Source organism: Tenrec ecaudatus, chromosome 6 (genome assembly GCF_050624435.1).
Source record: "Tenrec ecaudatus isolate mTenEca1 chromosome 6, mTenEca1.hap1, whole genome shotgun sequence".
Lineage (NCBI taxonomy): Eukaryota > Metazoa > Chordata > Mammalia > Afrosoricida > Tenrecidae > Tenrec > Tenrec ecaudatus.
This window is the reverse complement of record NC_134535.1, coordinates 164707866-164727733: the sequence shown is the minus strand read 5'-3', so window position 1 is coordinate 164727733 and position 19868 is coordinate 164707866. Positions and strand designations below refer to the sequence as shown.

Below are 19868 nucleotides of genomic sequence, written 5' to 3'. Positions count from 1 at the left end.
CCTCATTTCCTTTGATTTCCTGTTCCCTACAAACCTCACCTCCCTCAATAAATCTATTAATTAAAGGTCTCCCTCTGTCTCTTGTCTCTGAAAGGCCTTACAGGAAGATTTTGTTGACCCTTGATCTCTTCCTAGCGCTCACTGACAGGTTGCTTACTATAGTTTGTTGGGTTAGTGAGTGAAACGCATTTAGCATAGGTTACACTTCAGGGTGATTTTTGGAAAAGAATAGTTTTCCCTTTACTTAATGTCATTGAGATTTGTTACTAGAGACAGTTTAGAGAACTGATTAAAAAATAAGCCAACAAAGCTAGGTTTAATCGGTCATATAAATTCTGAATGTTGTACAATTTCATGGTGCTCTAAATTTATACGTGTAAAAATGTGTGTGTGTGTGTGTGTGTGTGTGTGTGTGTGTGTATACAAGGGGGCTTCAAAAAGTTCATGGGAAAAATGGAACTGAAAGACAGTGGATTTTTAGGAGCTGCATCAGAAGAACCTAATATAGAGGCCTGGCTGGATGCACTGCCTTGAAGTTGCCTGCACTCTGGAATGAGGCCTCTGGTGTGTGGATGGGAGAGGAAGCAGAGAGTGGCTGCCCCAGGACTATAGAAATGGTGGTCATTGGACCTCGGAGGAACCCCTGGCTTGGTGGGTATCCAGTGGAAAGGAACCCGGAGTCACCATAGATATTTAGTACCTCGATGCCCCCTTGCAGTGATATGACAGATTTTGATCTGTTGGGCAGAGATCTGCACTTGTTAGAAATAATCCAGGACGTTTCCCCCATGCTTGGGGTCAGCAGAGCTCAGTGGAATGGGGGATGGAACTGAGTCGGTCGGGCAACAACTCCTGGGTCCTTGCTCCCGGTGGAACTCCATTTGCACAGGCTGCTCATACAGACCCTGTCTAAGGGCTGTGTCCTTGGGAACATTGTTGATGTATCAGTGCAATTGCCTTATACCTCAGGGGCATGATTGGCGGTGTTTTCGTTTTTTGTTTGTATGGGTTTTTGTTTGTTTGTTGCTGGTTGGTTGGTTCCTGTTGTTGGTGTAGGTGGTCTTCATGGGGTTTTGATTTTGTCATGTATTATGACAGTCAAAGTAACCCAGAGTCATTGTATCCTGTGGACAAGCAGAGGTATTCTTGGCTCCCACTTAACTCTAGCCCCAGTCTGAGAAGTTAGTTCTGACAACATGGCCCTGCTGGAAGCTCCCCTTCATAAAATGATACTGAAGAGAAAGGTGCTATGACAACGTGTGGGGAAGAAAGCAGATGGTGCCTGGTTCTCAATCAAAATCGTGTCTTCTGGGGTCTTAAAGGCTCGTATTCAAACAAGCAGCCATCTGCGTAAGTCAGGAGTCAACTGAGTCCATTTTGAAGAAGCATACCGCCCTGTGTGATCCAAAGATGACGATAACAAAATCCAAATATGATAAAGGAAAAAGTATCAGAACTTAAATTGTGAACACCCGATTTACAGAAGGCTGTGGGGGACAGTGATAGCCCAAAACCCATCTGCAGAGGATCTAGTCATAGGAGGCCTCTGGCAGACCCCCTCTGGTATAGCCAAAGGTCTGGAACAGCTAGACTATCGGAGAGCACTGTAAAGTTGATTACGCAGGATTGAACTTGGTACTTGGTCAGTTGACCTTACTCTTGACCCAACCTGAATTTGTTCTAGGCTCAAGTATTTCTTGCTTGCTCCATGACAAAAATTTCTTCCCTGGCTTTTTAATATATTGATGGTGGTCTTTTCTTTCTTACCCATTATGTGTTATTTTATCTTTATAATATTACTCTATCTTTACCACATTATTATTTTTTATTGTTTCTGTTGGGTTGCCTAGTTTGCGAAGCACAGAAGGAGTAGACACATAAAGAGGTAACAACTAAAGCAAGGGTTTCTAGGAGAGGTAGTGGTTGGGGATGGGAGAGAGGAAGGTGAGGGGATTTGGGGAGCAGTCAATGTGGGAGGAGGGAGGGAGCCACTAGAACTGCTTGTGATTTTAAAAGCGATTGAAGCATTGAAATATATGCTATGTGAATATTATATCAAGCAAACCATGAAAGAAACCCACATAAACAAACTTGATCAATGGCTACCCGAGGGGAAGGGGCAAGAGTTGTTGCTGCACAGGGATCTTGATTGTGTTGATGGCGGTAGCATAATTTGGAAAAGCCTGTTGCAGTGGCTGTGCAGTACAAAGAGGATAATCAATGACACTGTGTTATACAAGTCGAAGTTGTAGAATTGGAGAATGCTCAGTTGTGTATATTTTTGCCACAATGAGAAAGAATAATAATTACACAAATAGCAATGACTACACAGAAGAAGAAAAGGTTCTAGAATTGAATATGGGGACAGTGCACAACTCTTCTTGACATGAGTGAATTTCTGAATTTGTGACACGTGGATAAAGTGCTGGTGAAACTTCAAAAAATAAAAGGATGTTGGGGTTTTTCCCCAAAAAACTTTTTGAAGCTCCCTTGCATGTATATGTAAATTATGAATGTTTATGTTTATCATTAAATTTGTTATGTTAACTACCACCTGCAATAGCATCAGGGTTAAAAAATTTGGGAAATTTTTTGGAGAGGAATCTTTGTAAAGGAAATATAGACCTTTGAGGATTGCGTTAAAGGTAAGATTGATAAGATCTCTCCAGGAACATTAGATTTGCGGGAAATGACTGAAATGCAGGATACCCTTCACTTTCCGCTCAGCTGCAGACTTTTGAGCTAGGATGATTGGAAGTCTATTTCTTTATTTCCCCTGAAAAAACAAACAGCAACAAAATCCTCAGATCTATTGTGGGGAAAACTTGAAAGTAAAAATTCAGATTTCCTGTGACAGTGAACTGTTCATACCTCCCATGAACTGTCAAATTCTGTCGCAAAGTATAGATTTGCACCAAATCCACACCCAAACAGAGAACAGTCTAATCTAATGTTCTTCTTTTTCTAGTTATGAAAGCTGGAGATGTTGTTTCTGTCTACTCTGATATCAAAGGAAAATGTAAGCGAGGAGCCAAAGAATTCGATGGGCCCAAAGTGTTTCTTGGAAATGGGATTTCTGACTTCAGCCGAAGCGACCTCTTCAGTGGGATGCCTGAACTAAAGTAAGCCATCCAGAGCTGGGTGTGGGGACAGTGTGCTTATTCCGGTTCAAAGAAACTTACAAGGAATTCAGATAGTTAGATAGATAGATAGATAGATAGATAGATAGATAGATAGATAGATAGATAGATAGATGCATTTTTACTAAGAACATTTTTTGGTTTAAATTCAACTGGTAAAATACTGTTTAACTCATGTTTCCAGCGTTTGGGAGGAAAATGTTTTTAGGTAAAAGCCAAAAAATGGTCCCAATTGGAGAGCCCAAGTAAGGTAATTACATTCACACTGTAATTGTTAAAAATAAAAATCTTCCTTTTCCTTTTGAATTTCAGTGATTTGGATATTTTTACATCTTTCAATAGTATTTATAGAGAATTCTGATAGAGAATGAATTTCATGATCTTTCCAGATCTTTTCTAACATTCTCATTTTGTGAAAGAACAGACTTACGGTTTCAATATAAATTAACATTAAGAAATTATAAATTAATTTAGCCAGAACACAACATACACCCGAATATATTTATGGATAAAATTGTGTGTTTGAATTTGTTCAAAGAGAGTTAAAAGATATGCATTCAAATCACTGCCATTGGATGGATTCCAACTCATTGACCTTGTTGGACAAGGTCGAATTGCCCCTGTAGTTTCTAAGACTAAAATCTTTACAGGAGTAGAAAGCCTTATCTCTTCCCCATGATGGCAGCTAATGGTTTCGAACTGCCGACTCTGTCATTAGCAGGGCTCCTAAATTACAATATAGTTAGTTCTAAATCATCTCTCCTGCTAGTGAACTAAACCTATGGGCAAGTCGATTCTTGCCTTAGCTTTTTCAGCCTGTTCTGGGAGTTCTTCTGGACCGCTCCGTTATGGCAAAGCTGGTTGCTCTCCGAGGCCTGCTGAAAACTGTGAACTTACCCATGAATGCTCTGATCTGCATCAGTGATTCTAGAATCAGGGTGCAGCAATTTGGGTTTCCAGTTGAAGTTAATTTAGCTGACTTTCCAACTGGCTAATTTGGAGATCAAGTCTAGAAAAGCTTGGGGGGCAGTTAGTTCTGCTCATGAGTTGAAATGGACTCCCCGGCAGCTAACAGCAGAAGGCATTATGAATACAAAGAATAGATGCCAGGAGGCTATAAAAAGTCTCGGAACAATTCCCTTTTCATTTAATTTTCTTCTTTGAGCTTTTTGGAACCCTCTCCTGTACGCGTTGATCTTTTGTCTGTGAGTTCCTAACAAAACACGGTTTCCTGATGGCCTCTCTTAGGTGCTTGTCAGTGGTTCTTCTTTATGCTGTTTTCTTACTTGATGTGGTGCTCTGCCAGGTACTCTCTCTGCGGGCACACACCTTCCTGAGTCCTGCTTTTTTTTTTTTTTTTTTTTTTTGCTGATGACAGTAGAAGGCAGCCTCTTCAAAGACAAAAACACAGCTGGTGGTTTTAACTTATTTTATTCAGTTCTGTGATCATTTTAGTCTGTCTGTAGAAAAGGCATGCTTCCATAACAAGGATATGACTCCTGGTATACGCACTTTCTTATGTACGTTCTTTAAAATTGTTAATGCCAATGCTCTTGTTATTCAATTGTGGGCACTGCAACCTCTTGTTTGTTTTTAATCATTTTATCAGGGCCTCATACAACTCTTATCACAATCCATACATACATCAGTTGCATAAAGTACATTTGTACATTCATTGCACTCATCATTCTCAAAGCATTTGCTCTCCACTTAAGCCCCTGGCACCAGGTCCTCATTTTTACCCTTCCCTCTCCACTCCCCCCTCCCTCATGAACCCTTGATAATTTATAAATTATTATTTTGTCATATCTTGCCCTATCCGGCGTCTCCCTTCACCCCCTTTTCTGTTGTCCATTCCCCAGGGAGGAGGTCACATGTAGATCCTTGTAATCAACCGGTTTAACTGCAACTTCTTGGGGGGTTTTGTTTCCTCTTGGTTTTTTCATTTCAAAGTGGATCGAATCCTTCCTAGCATCATAGAAGTAGATGAATTTACCAACAGATTGTTGAATGATAAGAGAGCTTGTACATTTTTACAGGAGATATTATTTCACTACAAAAAATCAAAACAAAAACCCCTGTGTGATCCCACGGCTGAACGACAATTAGCTGAAATGATCTTTCCTAGGCGTGAAGTCAAATAGTCTGTAGATGGATGCAAAGGTACTGGCCTGCCTGGTCAGAAAGAATAGTTAAAGCGAGACGAGAACTTCAAGCAGTAGGTCGGGCAAATGAAATGTTAAAGCTTCCGTCTGTTTTGAATGACTGGACACAGACAAGTCAGAAAGTTATTAAAATTACAAAGAATGACCATGTCTTGGAATTCAAGCCATTCAATAGTAAGTCTAGATTCTAGGCGGGATGCGGGCTATTGATCAGGGTAAAAGCAATAGGTGTCTCAACTCAAGATTGACTTTTGAATATGAGACTGTGACATTTCAGAAGATTCCTTGGTGTATTTTTGCAGGGACGATGGGTAGGGAGGAAGTGTGTTCGGCCAGGTTGACTAGAGAAACAAATCCAGTGACACTCATGTATTTGTAAGAAAGAGCGTTATGTCGAGAATTATGTATCAAGAAAACATCCCAGCCCAGTCCAACTCAAGCCCATAAGTCCCTCTTCAGACTCACGCAGCCGCATGCAATGATGCAGAACGCAGGGAGATCTCAGACTGATGGGTGCAGAGTCATGTGGATCCAGTGGCAGTGGATGCATCGCAGGACTCTAGCCACCATCAGTGTCTGCCATCAGGAAGGGGAAGGCAGAGAGACAGAGAGGGAGAGGGAGAAGGAGAGGGTGAGAAAGAGAGGGAGAGGGAGGAGAGTTGAGTTCCCAGGCCTCTCCTTATGAGAAGGCCACGCCCATAAGGACTCACCTTCAGGCTGTGACCTGATTGACAGGTGGGATACCACCCCGGCACTTTATGTATTTCAAGTTGATGTGAAATGATGTAACTACCACTGGAAGTAAGAACTGCATGGGAAGTGACTGCAGTGACTTGACTTGACTTGTGGGTGGTGGGGCGGGAGGAAAGCGAGGAGAGAGCAAGGCCTAACCTGATTTTAAAATAGGATGCATACCGAGGTGAGAAGGTAACGCTGATAGGGAGAGGGAGAAGATGAGTTAGCTGATTGTAAATGAAAGGATGAGGCCACAGTTCCACTGGGGGGCGCTCCTAGTCTCACGCTCTTAGTGCACTAATATGTACAGAAATTGTTTCACTCTAATTGGCCGTGCCTACACAAGCAGGGCACAAATCATCTGTGCCGATGCTTCTCTGCCAAGACCAGTTCATCAGCTAGCTAGATTTCCTAGGCACTTGTCTGCCATGCTGTAGCTGCGGGCCCTCTTGTTGCTCTTCATACATGGGGTCTCGTCTTTGCTTGTGTCTTCTACCTGGTCGAAGCCCTGGTTCTTACCCTGGCCTGTATAATTAGATTGTACTTTTCTCTGTTTGGATCTCCAACCCCCACCCCTGTCCCCGTTTCCTTTTTCTTTTTGCTTCCTTTGGTTTGATCTTTTACACCACCAGCCCAGGTGGAGACTTTCTCTAATACTCTGTGTATGCTTTCTGTGCCCTGTGCCGGGGCCTCTGACACCCTCTCTCAGATGGACCTTTCTGCCATCTTGACCCAAAGGGTCAGCTGAGGCTCTTGTAGGTTCCTAGGAATTAGTCTGGAGCGGTTATTCTATGAAGCCATTGGAGGAGAACACTAGATTTTTTGTCATTGCTTAGCATCAGCATGATGTGAAGCATTTTTTTTTTCAGTTTTCATACAAGTGGCTTGGAAACTGACTCATTCACAGAGCATTCACTGAATCGAAAAGCTAATCACAGTAATCATAGGTATGTTACCAACTAGAGTAGAATGAATCATCAAAAAAAAAAGTATTCAGCTATTCTTTGCCCTTTTTTTGTCCTCTTTTTGATCTATGCAAATCAACAAAGAAACCTAGTGAAACATTTTTGTAACTTTATCTTTCTCAGTTATCTGCCTGGTCTTTTAAAACCTTCAAAGCAATTCACGTGTATTTTATGTATTTTGGTGTTGAGTAAAAGAAGTTTTACAAGACAGGAGACCTTGGACTTGCTATGTTGGCTTTGCTCAGAACCACAGTTTCACAACTTGAACTACCTACCTTCTGTGCACTGACGTTGGATCTCCTCCTCTCAGGGGCATAGGCATAAGGATGACAGAACCAGTGTACCTCAGCCCTTCCTTCGACCACGTCCTGCCCAATTACTTATTTTTACAGGTAAGTGTTTATAAAAGTGAAATACTTAGTACCCTTAACATATCCTTCAGGTCATTATTTAAAATCTAAGGTTGCGTGCTACATTTTTCATTTCTAATATGTGTTCTTGTAGTCTGATACCCACTCCACCCCACCCCACCATCTACCTTGGATTCGGCAGTATGTAACAAAACCTACTACTTTCTTTTTCTCTTGTCAACTGATTTTAACAGTTTTCTACCCACTTTTGCCCAAGAATGATTTAACAGTAACTTCTTCCAACTGCTGTTTTCGTATCTAAGAATATTTCACTTTGGAAGTAATGCACACCTTTCATAATTAGCACACCTGTACGTGCTCTTTGATGACTTTACAGGAGAATCAAGTGGTTTCTTAGGAGCAGTTTTCTGGCAGGTGGTTATCAATTTGGTGATGGTTTGTTTTACCAGGGACCTTGTTTACCTGTGGACTAAGCCCTTCGTGGACATTAGGGAGCTCAGGTGTCGGGTGACACGCTGCGATGCCAACTGTCCAGACCCACGAGATGCTCCTTGAGGAAAGATGCGTTGCCATGGTGACAGTCGGACCCTGTCCTGTAGGCGTAGGATGAGGTGGAATTGACTTGATGGCGTGTGTTTGTTACTTTAGTCTGGATGCTCCCTCCCTTGGTCAGTGTTCGGCTGCTGGCTAGGTGTGGTGGTTGCTGTTGTTGTTATAATCCTGAGAGAAGCGGGAGGTACAAAGCCTGTGCTCCGCAGAGCCGTGTCAGCTAACTCAGTGCACCACACCAACCTTGTTAGGGCTCTGTGACGTAAATTCAGATTTTATTTGGATTTCACTTTTGTTCCTCTTTCTTCTCCCAGATGCCCTTATTTTTTGTGTGGGGACCAAATCCAGGATGACACTCTTGAAGAAAGTTTCTGTCTTTTCTTTTGTTTTCAAGTCCCGGACAGTTTTGAGATGAAGGCGTTTTACAGAATGATATGCACCCAGGTACCACAAATCAGGGAATGCTAACTTTTGAGAACCCCCTCACCACAGAGATATCTTTTGCATATTTAACACATCAAGTACCGTGCTAACTGGTTTTTTAGGCATTCTGTCATTTTGTCCTGTGTACTGTATTCTGTGTGGCAGATTCTCAGTTACTCTCTGCAGTCAAGTTTTATTTCTTCTCATCTTGCCCCCATCTGTGCGCTCTGTTTTGTTGAAGTTGCCTAATAGAAATGTTCCCTTTTGCTGAGTAATCTCTCTGGTGGTGGACTTCCACTTTTCTTGCCTTTGAAACAGTAGGCTGCAGAATTCTTTCCTTGGTTCCCTGTTGGATACACAAGCCGCTAGGATCCCTCTCTGGTACAGGGGGCCACTGTACGTCAGGACGGATTCGGTGGCGTCTAACAGAAGCAATAGCATTGTTAGGCGTGAAGCCTATGCCAGCCATCTCTAAAGAATCACTGGGCCCATAAGAGCTATCTGCATACGTTAGCTTTTTCTTATTGGAGTTCATTTAAAAAATAAATTTTGCAATAAACTAGACCTTGTTGAGATATACTATCTGTAGGTAACAAGTTAACTGTTTTTTGAGTTAGTGTTACAGGATTGCTCTTCAGGTGCCTAAATTATTGTTATATTTTTAAATGCCTCCTATTTCTATGAAAGGGGGAAATCTTTATTTCCTTATTCACCATTGATTTCTGTTTTCAAGGGATGAACTTGAGTTCAGTCAAGAGTTTGGGGACCTTCCCCCAGGCCTTGAGGCTATAATAAAGAACAGCGTTCAGGATTTGGATGGGAGAGTAAATGGAAAAACTTTAAGCTTTCAAAGGAAATTCGTTTCATTCTTGTTAGTCTTTATAGTTTTCTTTCCTGGCCATATAGTTTTAAAAGTTAATTATTTTGTGGTACTGCTCTATCTATCTTGTTTAGGACTGTCTGATCCTATAGTAGCAGCTATTAGATCATTAAAATTAATAACGGGTTAATGACTTGCTGTAACTTCCTATCAACGAGGTGTGTCACAGCGGTAAAATCTTAATACCTCTCTAGGTGCCCATCAGAGACAGCTAAAATGTGTTCACACCGTACATGTTCATAGTGAAATGTGGTGGGATGGGGGAAAGAGGCGAGAGGGGCCCAAATGTGCCCTTAGCAGGACAGAACAAAGCTCCTTAAGTGGAGATTCCATGGTAAGGCACCTGAATTTGCAAAGTTTTACACGGTTTCAGGAAAGGGGGTCTGAAATTTCTCATTTCTAAGAGGTCTTTGGCATCCAAAATATGAAGAGCCGCTGGCATTAGAATGAAGAGAAATGTGTGCGTTGTATCGTTTTGTGTTAGCTTGCTAACACTGCCACAGCAGAAATGCCGCAAATGGGCGACTGTAAAACAACAGACATTCATTGTCTTTGACTTTTGGAGAGTAAAAGTTCAAATCAAGTATTTTAGCTACATTGTTTTTTCTATGGGCCTCTTTTCTAGTTTCTGCAGCTGAGCAGAGTGGCCTTCTGTGCATATAGACAGGGCTGCACAAGGCATTTGCCATGCGTGCGTGTGCACACGTGCGCATGCACGATGGTCCTACTCGCTTAAAGACACCCTTGAGATTTCTACTGCTGTAAAAAGTTACAGCCTCAGAAACCCACAGGGGCAGTTCTGCTCTGCCCTATAGGGTCACTGTGACTCAGAATTGACTCTGGTGTTTTGGTTTCAGAAGTGATTAGGTTCAGGACCCGCCATACTCTATAGTACCCACCCTAATGAATTAGTAACACAATAAGAATCCTATTTCCAAACAGGACCCTATTTATAGTTATCAGCATAAAACTTCAACACATTTTTGGGGGACCCATTTCAGTCTATAACCTATCACCCAGAAGACAGTGCTATTAGGTAAGAAATCCAGGTTGAATTGGAGAGAGAGAGAGAGAGAGATCACAGAATATTCTTGGAAATGATGAATTCCCTGATAGTCATAAACTAATAAAACCTGTGCTCTTGGTAGGTCTAAGCATGCTGCACTCGATAGGCCCCAAAAGTTTTTTTGTGTTCAATCAAATTAAAGATGAGTTAGAATAATTGGCAGGTTCTTTCTCCCCCCCTCCCGCCCCATGTAGAATTTGCCATCTGCTGTAGTAGCTCATGTTCTGAGCCCTCAAGCTGGAGAGAGGATTCTAGACTTATGTGCAGCACCAGGAGGCAAAACAACACACATTGCAGCCTTGATGCGTGATCAGGTGAGACTGTATCGCATATTTCAGCGGAGAAGGTAGAACTCTGTGTCATTTCTGAACCGTTTTGTACATGTTTGAATTCTGAATGTGTGTAAAATTAAGCCAAAGTGAAGACACTTCAGAGATGCCCATCATTATTCACTAAATTCAGTAGAAATTTGCCTTTTTGAAGACAGTTTCTAAAGACTCCTTGAATGACCAGTTTGTTGATACAATGATAGAATACGATGAGAGAGTAGTCAAGAGCAACTCCTCTAAGATGTTTTCCTTGAAGAGGTAAAAGAATGGGATCATTGCTAGACAGAGCCAGCTAAAGAAGGCCATGTTTGGAGGAGACCAGCCAGTCAGGTGTGATGCAGCAACGATGAGAAATACAACTTTCCTCTAGTTCCTAAGTGCTTCCCCCCTATCATGATCTGAATCCTACCTTGCAAGTCAGGCTAGACCAGAGGATGTACACTGGTACAGATGGGAACTGGAAACACAGGGAGTCCAGGGCGGATAATCTCCTCAGGACCAGTGGTGTGAGTGGTGATACTGGGACGGTGGAGGGAGGGTGGGTTGGAAAGGGGGAACTGATTTCAAGGATCTACATGTGACCTCCTCCTTGGGGGACGGACAACAGAAAAGTGGGTGAAGGGAGACATAGGGCAGGGAAAGATATGGCAAAAGAATGATTTATAAATTACCAAGGGTTCATGAGGGAGGGGGGAGGGAAGGGAAAAAATGAGGACCTGATGCCAGGGGCTTAAGTGGAGAGCAAATGTTTTGAAAATTGTGAGGGCAATGAATGTACAAATGTGCTCTACACAATTGATGTATGTATGTTGTATGAATTGTGATAAGAGTTGTATGAGCCCCTAATAAAATGATTTTAAAAAGAAGGCCCAAGTTTGCATTGAGAAATCAGAAATTCAACTTTGAGCACACTAAAATGAAATCTCCAAGAGTGTGGCGATGTGAAGGCAATTGAATATTTGAGATGGGGGCCCAGGAGAGAAACCTAAGTTGCAGATAATAGATTTGGAAATCAACATACGGGTTACTATGGAAGCCAGAGGCTTGGAGGAGTGGAAACAGAATACAGCGGCGGTCGGGCCCTGAGGCTCATGGGTAGGACAGACCAACATCCCGAGGCTGGAGCATGAGAAGGAATGGCCAGTGTTACGGGAGGACAACCAAGAGAATGTGACACCCTGGACGCCATGTGAAGACGTGCGTCGAAGGAGGATGGAGAGGTTAGCGTTGCTGGTAGCCAGGTAAGGCGAGGACTAACTTCACCACTGGATCTAGCACCGTGTAGATCATTGGTGTTTGCTTGGTTTTCAGAACGACGGAGAGGAGGAGCATCATTGGAGAACGTGAGGAGAGAGAACGCTGATGTGGGGGGAGTGTGGCACGGATCGGAGCTGTAGAGAGTTGTTGGGATAAGGTTTTAGGATGACAAAAGAACGTTTCTGGGCCACTGTGAATGATACATGAGGAAGTGGAAGTTGGCAGCACTTGGGAAAGAGGGAAAACTGCTGGAACAGTACCCTTCAGTAGGTGAGATGTGACAGCATTTGGTGCAGCACGAGGTTCCAGTGAGCGCAGTTGGTAAGGCTTTGAACTTTTCAGCCATGTGGGAGAGACCTGGAGCTGGACGAGAAGTGCATTCACCCATGATTGCACTTCTGTCCTGGGCGTATGTGCAAGAGAGGAACTTGAGGGTTGAGGGTGGGTTCAAGGCCATGGCTATCAGACAGGCCACGGGAAGACCTTAAAAAGGGGAGAAGAGTGGAGCAGTTGCTACTTTTCTGAATTAGCTCCAATGTATACAGTCTTATGAACCCAGATAACTAGGTCATTATCTCCGTGGTACTAATTTACAAAGAGGGAAAAATTACTCGAGACAACCCTTTCTGGAATAAAAAGCTGTCTCTGAAAGGCTTTCTAGTGAAGCTTTTCTTATTTGTTTTTTTTAATCATTTTACTGGGGGCTCGTACAACTCTTATCACAATCCACACATCCATGCATCGTGTCAAGCGCATTTGTACATTTGTTGCCATCATCATTCTCCAAACATTTGCTCTAGTAAAGCATTTCCATCAAAGGCTAGTGAAGGCCTTCTGCTCTCACTAATTTATTTATCTGTATTCTCAACCCTGAAGTGCCAGATAGCTGACTTGACCAGGTTATCCATTGTTTACGCCATATTTGATGATTCTTAAGACTTTCAAAGGATGAATAAGCAATATTTTCCGGTCAGGGGGTGGGGAATAAACATCTAGTGTGTCAAGATGAAATTGTAATTTCATCTAGAACATTTTGCTATTATATAATGTATCTCAGCTTATATTTTTTGGTGTTAATTGCCTCAGTTCATTAAGTTGTTTATGTGTGTAGCTCGTAAAATATTTAGATGAATATTTGGTTAACAAATTCAGCTTTAAATCTCAGGTGAGAGTGGGAAAGCGGAAGACTAGTTTTTCATGAGTTTTTCATATTGATCATTTTCATGACTGCTTTGGATGAACACGATTTCTGTGGGTTATTTTGTTTGTTTGTTTGTTTGTTTGTTAGGGAGAAGTGATCGCTCTGGATAAAATAGCCAGCAAAGTTGAGAAAATCAAGCAGAATGCTGTGCTGTTGGGACTGACTTCCATCAGGGCTTTTTGCTTTGATGCCACAAAAGCCCTTCGGCTTGAGATGCTTGAGGACACAGGAGGTGAGGTCGATTTTCTTTGAAATCCTCTCCATAATTGACTGCCACAGACAAACAACAGGCGCATTTTCGCTTCCCAAATATCCGTCAGCTATTCAAACTTGGGCATGGATATGTGACAATCTGTTGTAAGAGAAATCTTTCTGCTTTTCATTTCACCCAGATCACCAGGTGTTAGCAACCCACACACACATACACAAGACTTGGTCACACTGTGTGCTCGGAATGTGTCTGAGTTTAGTTCAGAAGGTTTGTTTCAGAAGGTTAAAGAAAAAGAAGCCTTTGAGATTTTATATGAGACTTTCAATTTTACGATTAGAGAGTGTGTTTGTCTTTAGCTTCTTGTGTGGGGATCAGAAATGAAGCAGGGACGGGAGGAAGACTGTCACATAGCCTGTGTTGGGATTACATGTCGCTGACAGCCAATGCGGTGTCTTCATTCGTGTTCTCTCCCTGATTTCTGAGTTCCAGTAGCCATCGCAGTGGGTACAGAGAGCTCACAGAGAAAATGCATGATTAATGGGGTTTTTAAGGAGTTACCAGGTGACGATGCTGGTAAGAAATGCTCAGGGCATGTGGACAACGTTCTCTCAGGTCTGCTAATAAATGCTCCAAGGGCATGCCACTTTGTTGTGAGCCTCAACCGGAAACCCTTCAGCTCAAGCTCCACGGGTCAGCAAACCCAGCTTCCTGCACAAAGTGCCCAGAAGCACCTCATTCCAGCAAGCCTCAAGCCCAAAGACACTCAGCCCCACTTCCATGAGTCAGCAAGTTCCACTTCCCCCATTATGTGCGCAGAGCCTCCCCTCCTCCCCACCCCCTGCAAGCCAGCCTTCCGTATGGGAGCGCTCAGATTTACCTCCTCCGTGCGGCTCCCGTTTCCGCTGTTGCTCCTCCGAGGTTGTGGCTGCCTTCTGGATCCACAGGTCCACTGCACAGGGATCTTGGGTCCAGAGGGTGCGCTCCGCTCCTGGCTCTTCCTGGCAGTAAGACCCCTCCTACTCTTTTTCAGAGGCTCCTTTCGACACAGCAGAATGGCGCTCCAGGGCAGCCTGTTCCGAGTTACTCACAGGTGGACGCTATCCGTATCTCCCCCCACCCTCTCACCAGACCCATGCAGGGAAAGGTGCTTTGTTGGCAGTGAGCGGTAATACACTAAATAATACACTACCCTGCCGCAGAACTGCAGTTGTCAAATCCCCGTGATGCGCCATGTTGTAATGCTAGCACGCTCTGGTGTACTAAGTACCACTCATTCCCCCAGAGTGCTTATTGGTAACTGTACATCAGCTTCATAACATACCTTTTGAAAAGGTGCGGGCATGGATTTGATCCCACCGCCCCGTTTGCAGCTCCTCTAGAGAACCCCAGAACAAAGTACTCGTTCTCTGTCTGGTCTGTGTAGACAGAGTAGTTTATAAGAATAGCTCGTAGGCGGCTCCAGATCATCTGTGAGGATCACACTGCACACGCTGGTATGTCGCTCATTTTTTCCTTTCCCGTTGGAGTTAGGTGATCATCACAATAGGTGGGTCTTAGGGCAGGAGCAGTAGTGATAGAGGGGTCGCCATCTTGAAGGCCATCCTAAGGTACTTTCATGAGCTACTTGGGGTATCTCATCACTGAATTTTCTTATTCACCCGTCACACGATTGCGACCTAATTGCTGAGCTGCTGGTTTCCATCAAGGTGGGAGAGCCGCATTAGACGGCGAGATCTCAGTGGTAAAGTGAAAAATCAACCTAACCTTGGTGTCTCTGCTGAGGGGGTGCGTTTCCCAGGACTGCCATGACAAAGCACCACAGCGGAAAACAAACATGTCTCTTGTTGCAGTTCTGGAGGCTGGAAATCCCAAATCAAGATCTGGGCGGGGCCATGGTCTTCTGAAGAAGGCCCGCCTGGGAGGAGGGATCCTTTCCTGTTGGCCTCCATGTGGCCTTGGATTTGGACAACATAACTCTCAGTCCTGTCTTCCCCTGGTCATCCTCCCTCTGCCTCTGTGTCTCTGTCTTGGCAGGCACTTAGGTTTGTTACAACACAGGCTGTCTGTCTCTTCTCTTTTTAAAAATCAGACATCTGGAGACTTTCTGCTCCTGTAAAGTGTTCTGGACTTAGAAACTCACAGGGGCCATTTGGCCCTATCCCATCGGCTTACTGGGCATCAGCATGGACTCACTGCAGGAAGTGAGCTGTGAGGGGGAGGTGGCAAGCTGGGTTGGTCTAGGTCGACTAGAGAAACAAATCCACAGAAACTCTTATGTATGTAGGAGAGAGTTTTATAGAAAGGCTAAGTGTACATTCAGAAAGCATCCCAATCCAGTCTAACATTAGCCCACATGTGTGACACTGATCTACAAAGTCTTCCTCCATCTCAAAAAACACACACAATGACACCGACTGCAGGAGGAAAGACGAATCAGTGAGCGTGTAAGCATCTCAGCGCTGGCAGGGGTCTCCACACAGGTGCGCCAGCACCCAGGGCTACATCAGGGTAGGTCCATGGGGCTTCCCCACAGGAAGTGAACCTTGCCAGCTGAAGCAGGGAACTAGCTAAGGCAGCCACACACTATTCTGACCATCAGAGAACAAGAGACCAGAGAAGAAGAAAGGCGAGGCTTACCGAGCCATTTATCTCACTGCCCGTCAATTAACCTCACATTTGTTTAAAGGCCAGGTTGGCACAATAAACCTTAACTATCGCATAAACAAAAACATATGCTTGATTCCGTGAATCAGAAACTACTCTGATGGCAAGTTGCATGGCCATTTCGATTCCTGTGCAGTGTGTTCTGACAGTCGAGTGTCATTACAAATCATGTGAACACTTCCTGTGGCCTAAAACCACCACCATTTTCTCGCTATTTCCCACAGTTGTGGAGAAAGGATGTTGCCAGGTGCTCAGCTAGGTGGCTCTCGCTTTGGCAAAGTCATCCATTTACAGCTGCATGGTGGCAGAAGGAGCTGGATCCTTCAAAGTCTTCTTCAAGGACTTCTCTTTCATATTCATGGAGGCTTATGGTTGGTCTTGGCTGGGAGTTGCACGTGGCCTGTCCACGTGGCCTTAGCTTTCTCCAACAATGCTGCTTAGGTTCCAGGTGGGCAAGCCAAGAGGCCCTGGCTGCAGCTCTCTAACTCTGCACTGCTACCTGTGACCGAGGAGGCCACAGTCATGGAGCACCCTTTAACTGGTGTTCAAAATAAGGGTGAAGGAACACGGGCACCATTTCTTGACATGAGAAATGTCAGTGTCGATTATAAGAGCAATTAACCAGAAAGATACTGTGCTAGTAATCTTTTGAAAATACTATTTGTTCCATAATCTTAAATTATTTTTTATTAGTAGTAACACATTTTTAATTTATATGTATAATAGATTGTTAACTGAAGACAGGAATAATAGGAACACAGACTTAGAAATTAAAGAAATTCTGCAAACTTACTTCCAGGTGATATTTACCTGTTACATAAATTGCATTAATATGGTTAAAATTCCTATATGGCTTAGCAAGATAATTTTAATTCTGTTTAAGTAGAGATAGAAGAGAGTTATATTTAGTTAGCTTTCATTTATTAAGAGTAAAGATAATCCAGATCAACAGGGAACTTTTGTAAGCAGCAGACTAAATCCTATTTTGTCTTGCAGAAATGAAATTTATAGAAAGAACAAGTTGTTTTCTGTTAGGTAGTATAAGGACTCAAATCTCAGTTCTTGAAAGATGTTTTTGTCCATTTTTTGTAACAACACAGTGCCATTTATATCATTTGTCATCTTAGTTTTTTTGCAAATTTTTTTGCAAATTGTCTAATTTTAAACTACATCAAATTGTCTCTCACGGCCACCGAGTTGATGCTGCCTCCTAGCGACCACACAGGACAGGGTAGATCTGCCTCTGGGTTTCGGAGACTGTCACTCTTTAAGGGAGAAAAACGCCCTGTTACTCCCTAGGAGAAGCTGGTGTTTTTGAACTGCCAACCTTGTGGTTAGTAGCTCAGAGTGTAACCATTGCACTAGCAGGGCTCCAAATTGTATCTCTTGCTAAAAAAAGAGGGGAAATTTTTATCATTCTCTATAATGAATATAAAGATTGTTTTTAAACGAATATTGCAGCACCAGCTTTAATAAAATCCTAATCTTGTTTGTCTTTATATACCATACCATTCACTCATTGAATGGTGTGTAACATATTCACAGAAATGTCGTTATAACAATAGAGTTTAGAACGTTCCATCACCCTGAAAACAAGCCTCATACCCACTGAGCAGTCAACCCTCCAGCCATAGACCACCATTACTCTGCTTTTTATCTCGAGAGATTTATTTTTCTGCATATTTTCTATCAATGGGATCATACTTTTATATGAATAGAAGCAAGCAATGCATGGACCTCTTTGATCAGTTTCGTTACTGTACTGTAATGCTTTCAGGGCCATCTGGGGTTAGCCTGTCTCAGTACTTAATTACTTTTTAGGGTTAAGTATTATTTTAGTGTGTGAATGTACCACCTTTTGTTTTTTAAGTCATCATCCAATGGACATTTGAATTGTTTGTATGTTTGGGCCATAGGAATGTGCTGATATTGGGACATCCGTGTGTAAGCTTTTATGTGGACAATACTTTGTTTTTATTTCTTTGGGGTACTTGGAGCAGACTTGCTGGTTCAGAAGGTAACTCTATCATTTAACCTTTGAAAGAACTGCAAGATTGTTGTATAAAATACAACCGTATCATCGTACATTCTCAGCAGCAGCTTATGAGGGTTTTCCTACTACAACTTTTTTTTAATCACTTGTCACTTCTTTTTTTATTATAACCATCTTGTTGGGTGTTCCCACTTCTGATTCAGCGATTTGTCTTTTCAGTATTGAATTTTAAGGGCTCTTAATATCTCCTAAGTACAAGTTCCTTATCAGCTGTAACCCACTGACACTGGGTCCGTCCCCACTCTGAGTGGCCCTCGAGGGGTTTTCTCAGGCTGTCAACCTTGAGGGGCAGACAGCCTCATCTTCCCAGTAGAGAGTCGCTGGTCCATTTGAACCTGTGACCGTGTACTTAGCCATCTAGTGCTTCCCCAACAGCGCCAGCAGGGCTCCTTTTCTGTGGGCTCACTGCCATGGAGACGATGCTGACTCATAGCCACTCCCTGTGGATTTCCGAGACTGTAGCCATTTCTGGAGTAGAAAGCCCAGCCTTTCTCCCAAGTTGCTCCTGGTAGTTTTGAGCTGCCAACCATGTGGATCGCAGCCCCACGAGTATCCACTGTACCACGAGGGCTTCTTCCTTTGTGGGCTGTCTCCCAGTCTGTGGGGGTGTTCAGTCCCTTTCTTGTCTTTTGGAGCGTCAAAGGTTTACATTCTGATAAAGTTCAATACATAAGCCTTCCATCATTTGTGCTTTTGTTGCCATACCTAGGCACCTATTGGCTAGTCTAGTGTAATGAGGTTATCTTCCTACATTTTCTTACTAAGAGTTTTATAAGTTTAGTTCTTGGCTTTATGATCCCCGTGGCCTTTTCTGTGTATCTTTGTTCTTTTCTGCCCTGTGTTGGTCTGGTGAATTAATTCCAGATAATAGCTCAGATGAATCATGACTTCTGAAGTCGGGGGATATATGGTCTCATTTAATTGGGTCTTACTTTGCACTAAGTAACCTAAAAAATTTTCCAAATTGTCATAACTTCATTTCTAACCTTTTTACTATACTATAATAAACATTTCATTAGAACTAGCTTAAGCTTACTCCTAAGAAAGGTAGAAATAGTTTTTCTGTGCACTCAGCTCCAAATTGTGACTTTATATTTCCTGTTCATTGCTTCTTGATTGCAAGGGCAAATAGCAAATTCATTGTTCATTTTCATTACAGGGAAACCTCCATTCTTACCAGAATCTTTTGACCGAATTCTTCTTGACGCACCCTGCAGTGGACTGGGCCAGAGACCCAACATGGCTTGTACCTGGACTTTGAAGGAGGTGACATCATACCAACCATTACAGCGAAAACTCTTCTCTGTGGTACGTGTGGTATGTGATGATCTGTGCTGTGTTGATAGTTCCAAAGACTGAGGGGACCTGGCTTTAAATACAGGTAGCATTCCTTTAACGGTGACTGCCCCATTTCTTCACTGTGATTCTTTTAGACATTGAAATTTTATTTATTTATTTATTTATTGGCATTAAAAACTAATTAGGGCCTTCCAAGGACTTGACTTTATTAAACACACACACAATTAGTCTCAACAATTACTTAGTAATTCATGCAAAGCACTAACTATAAAATAATATTACATTTTTTTTTAAATAGGGCTAAGTGTATTTCTTCCTGGGTCATCTCAGATAACAACTTAGAAGGAGAAGACCAAGAGAGGCAAAAAAAAAAAAAACATTTCACTCTGTCAGAGGAAACCCAGACAGACCGTTTGAAGATTTCTTCTCTTAGTCTTGGAAAAACTAGTCAGTGGATTTCACACAATATGGATAGCATTTGTTCAAAGATGACTTCTTTATTTCTTCTAGTTCTCTCATTGTACATACATAAGCTTTCACAAGATTGAGTATACTGTCAT

The 19868-nt window shown here is 42.7% G+C and overlaps 1 protein-coding gene across 2 annotated transcripts in view; it reads left to right on the top strand.

Annotated features, from left to right (window-relative positions):
- Window positions 1–19868, top strand: part of NSUN6 (NOP2/Sun RNA methyltransferase 6) — a 46923-nt gene that overhangs the window by 21108 nt on the left and 5947 nt on the right. For both annotated transcript variants that reach the window (XM_075552457.1, XM_075552458.1), the window contains exons 5-9: window positions 2969–3122; window positions 7316–7397; window positions 10489–10608; window positions 13169–13313; window positions 19169–19317. In XM_075552457.1, the coding sequence (XP_075408572.1) occupies window positions 2969–3122; window positions 7316–7397; window positions 10489–10608; window positions 13169–13313; window positions 19169–19317 (650 nt within the window). The remainder of the gene's footprint in view (window positions 1–2968; window positions 3123–7315; window positions 7398–10488; window positions 10609–13168; window positions 13314–19168; window positions 19318–19868) is intronic.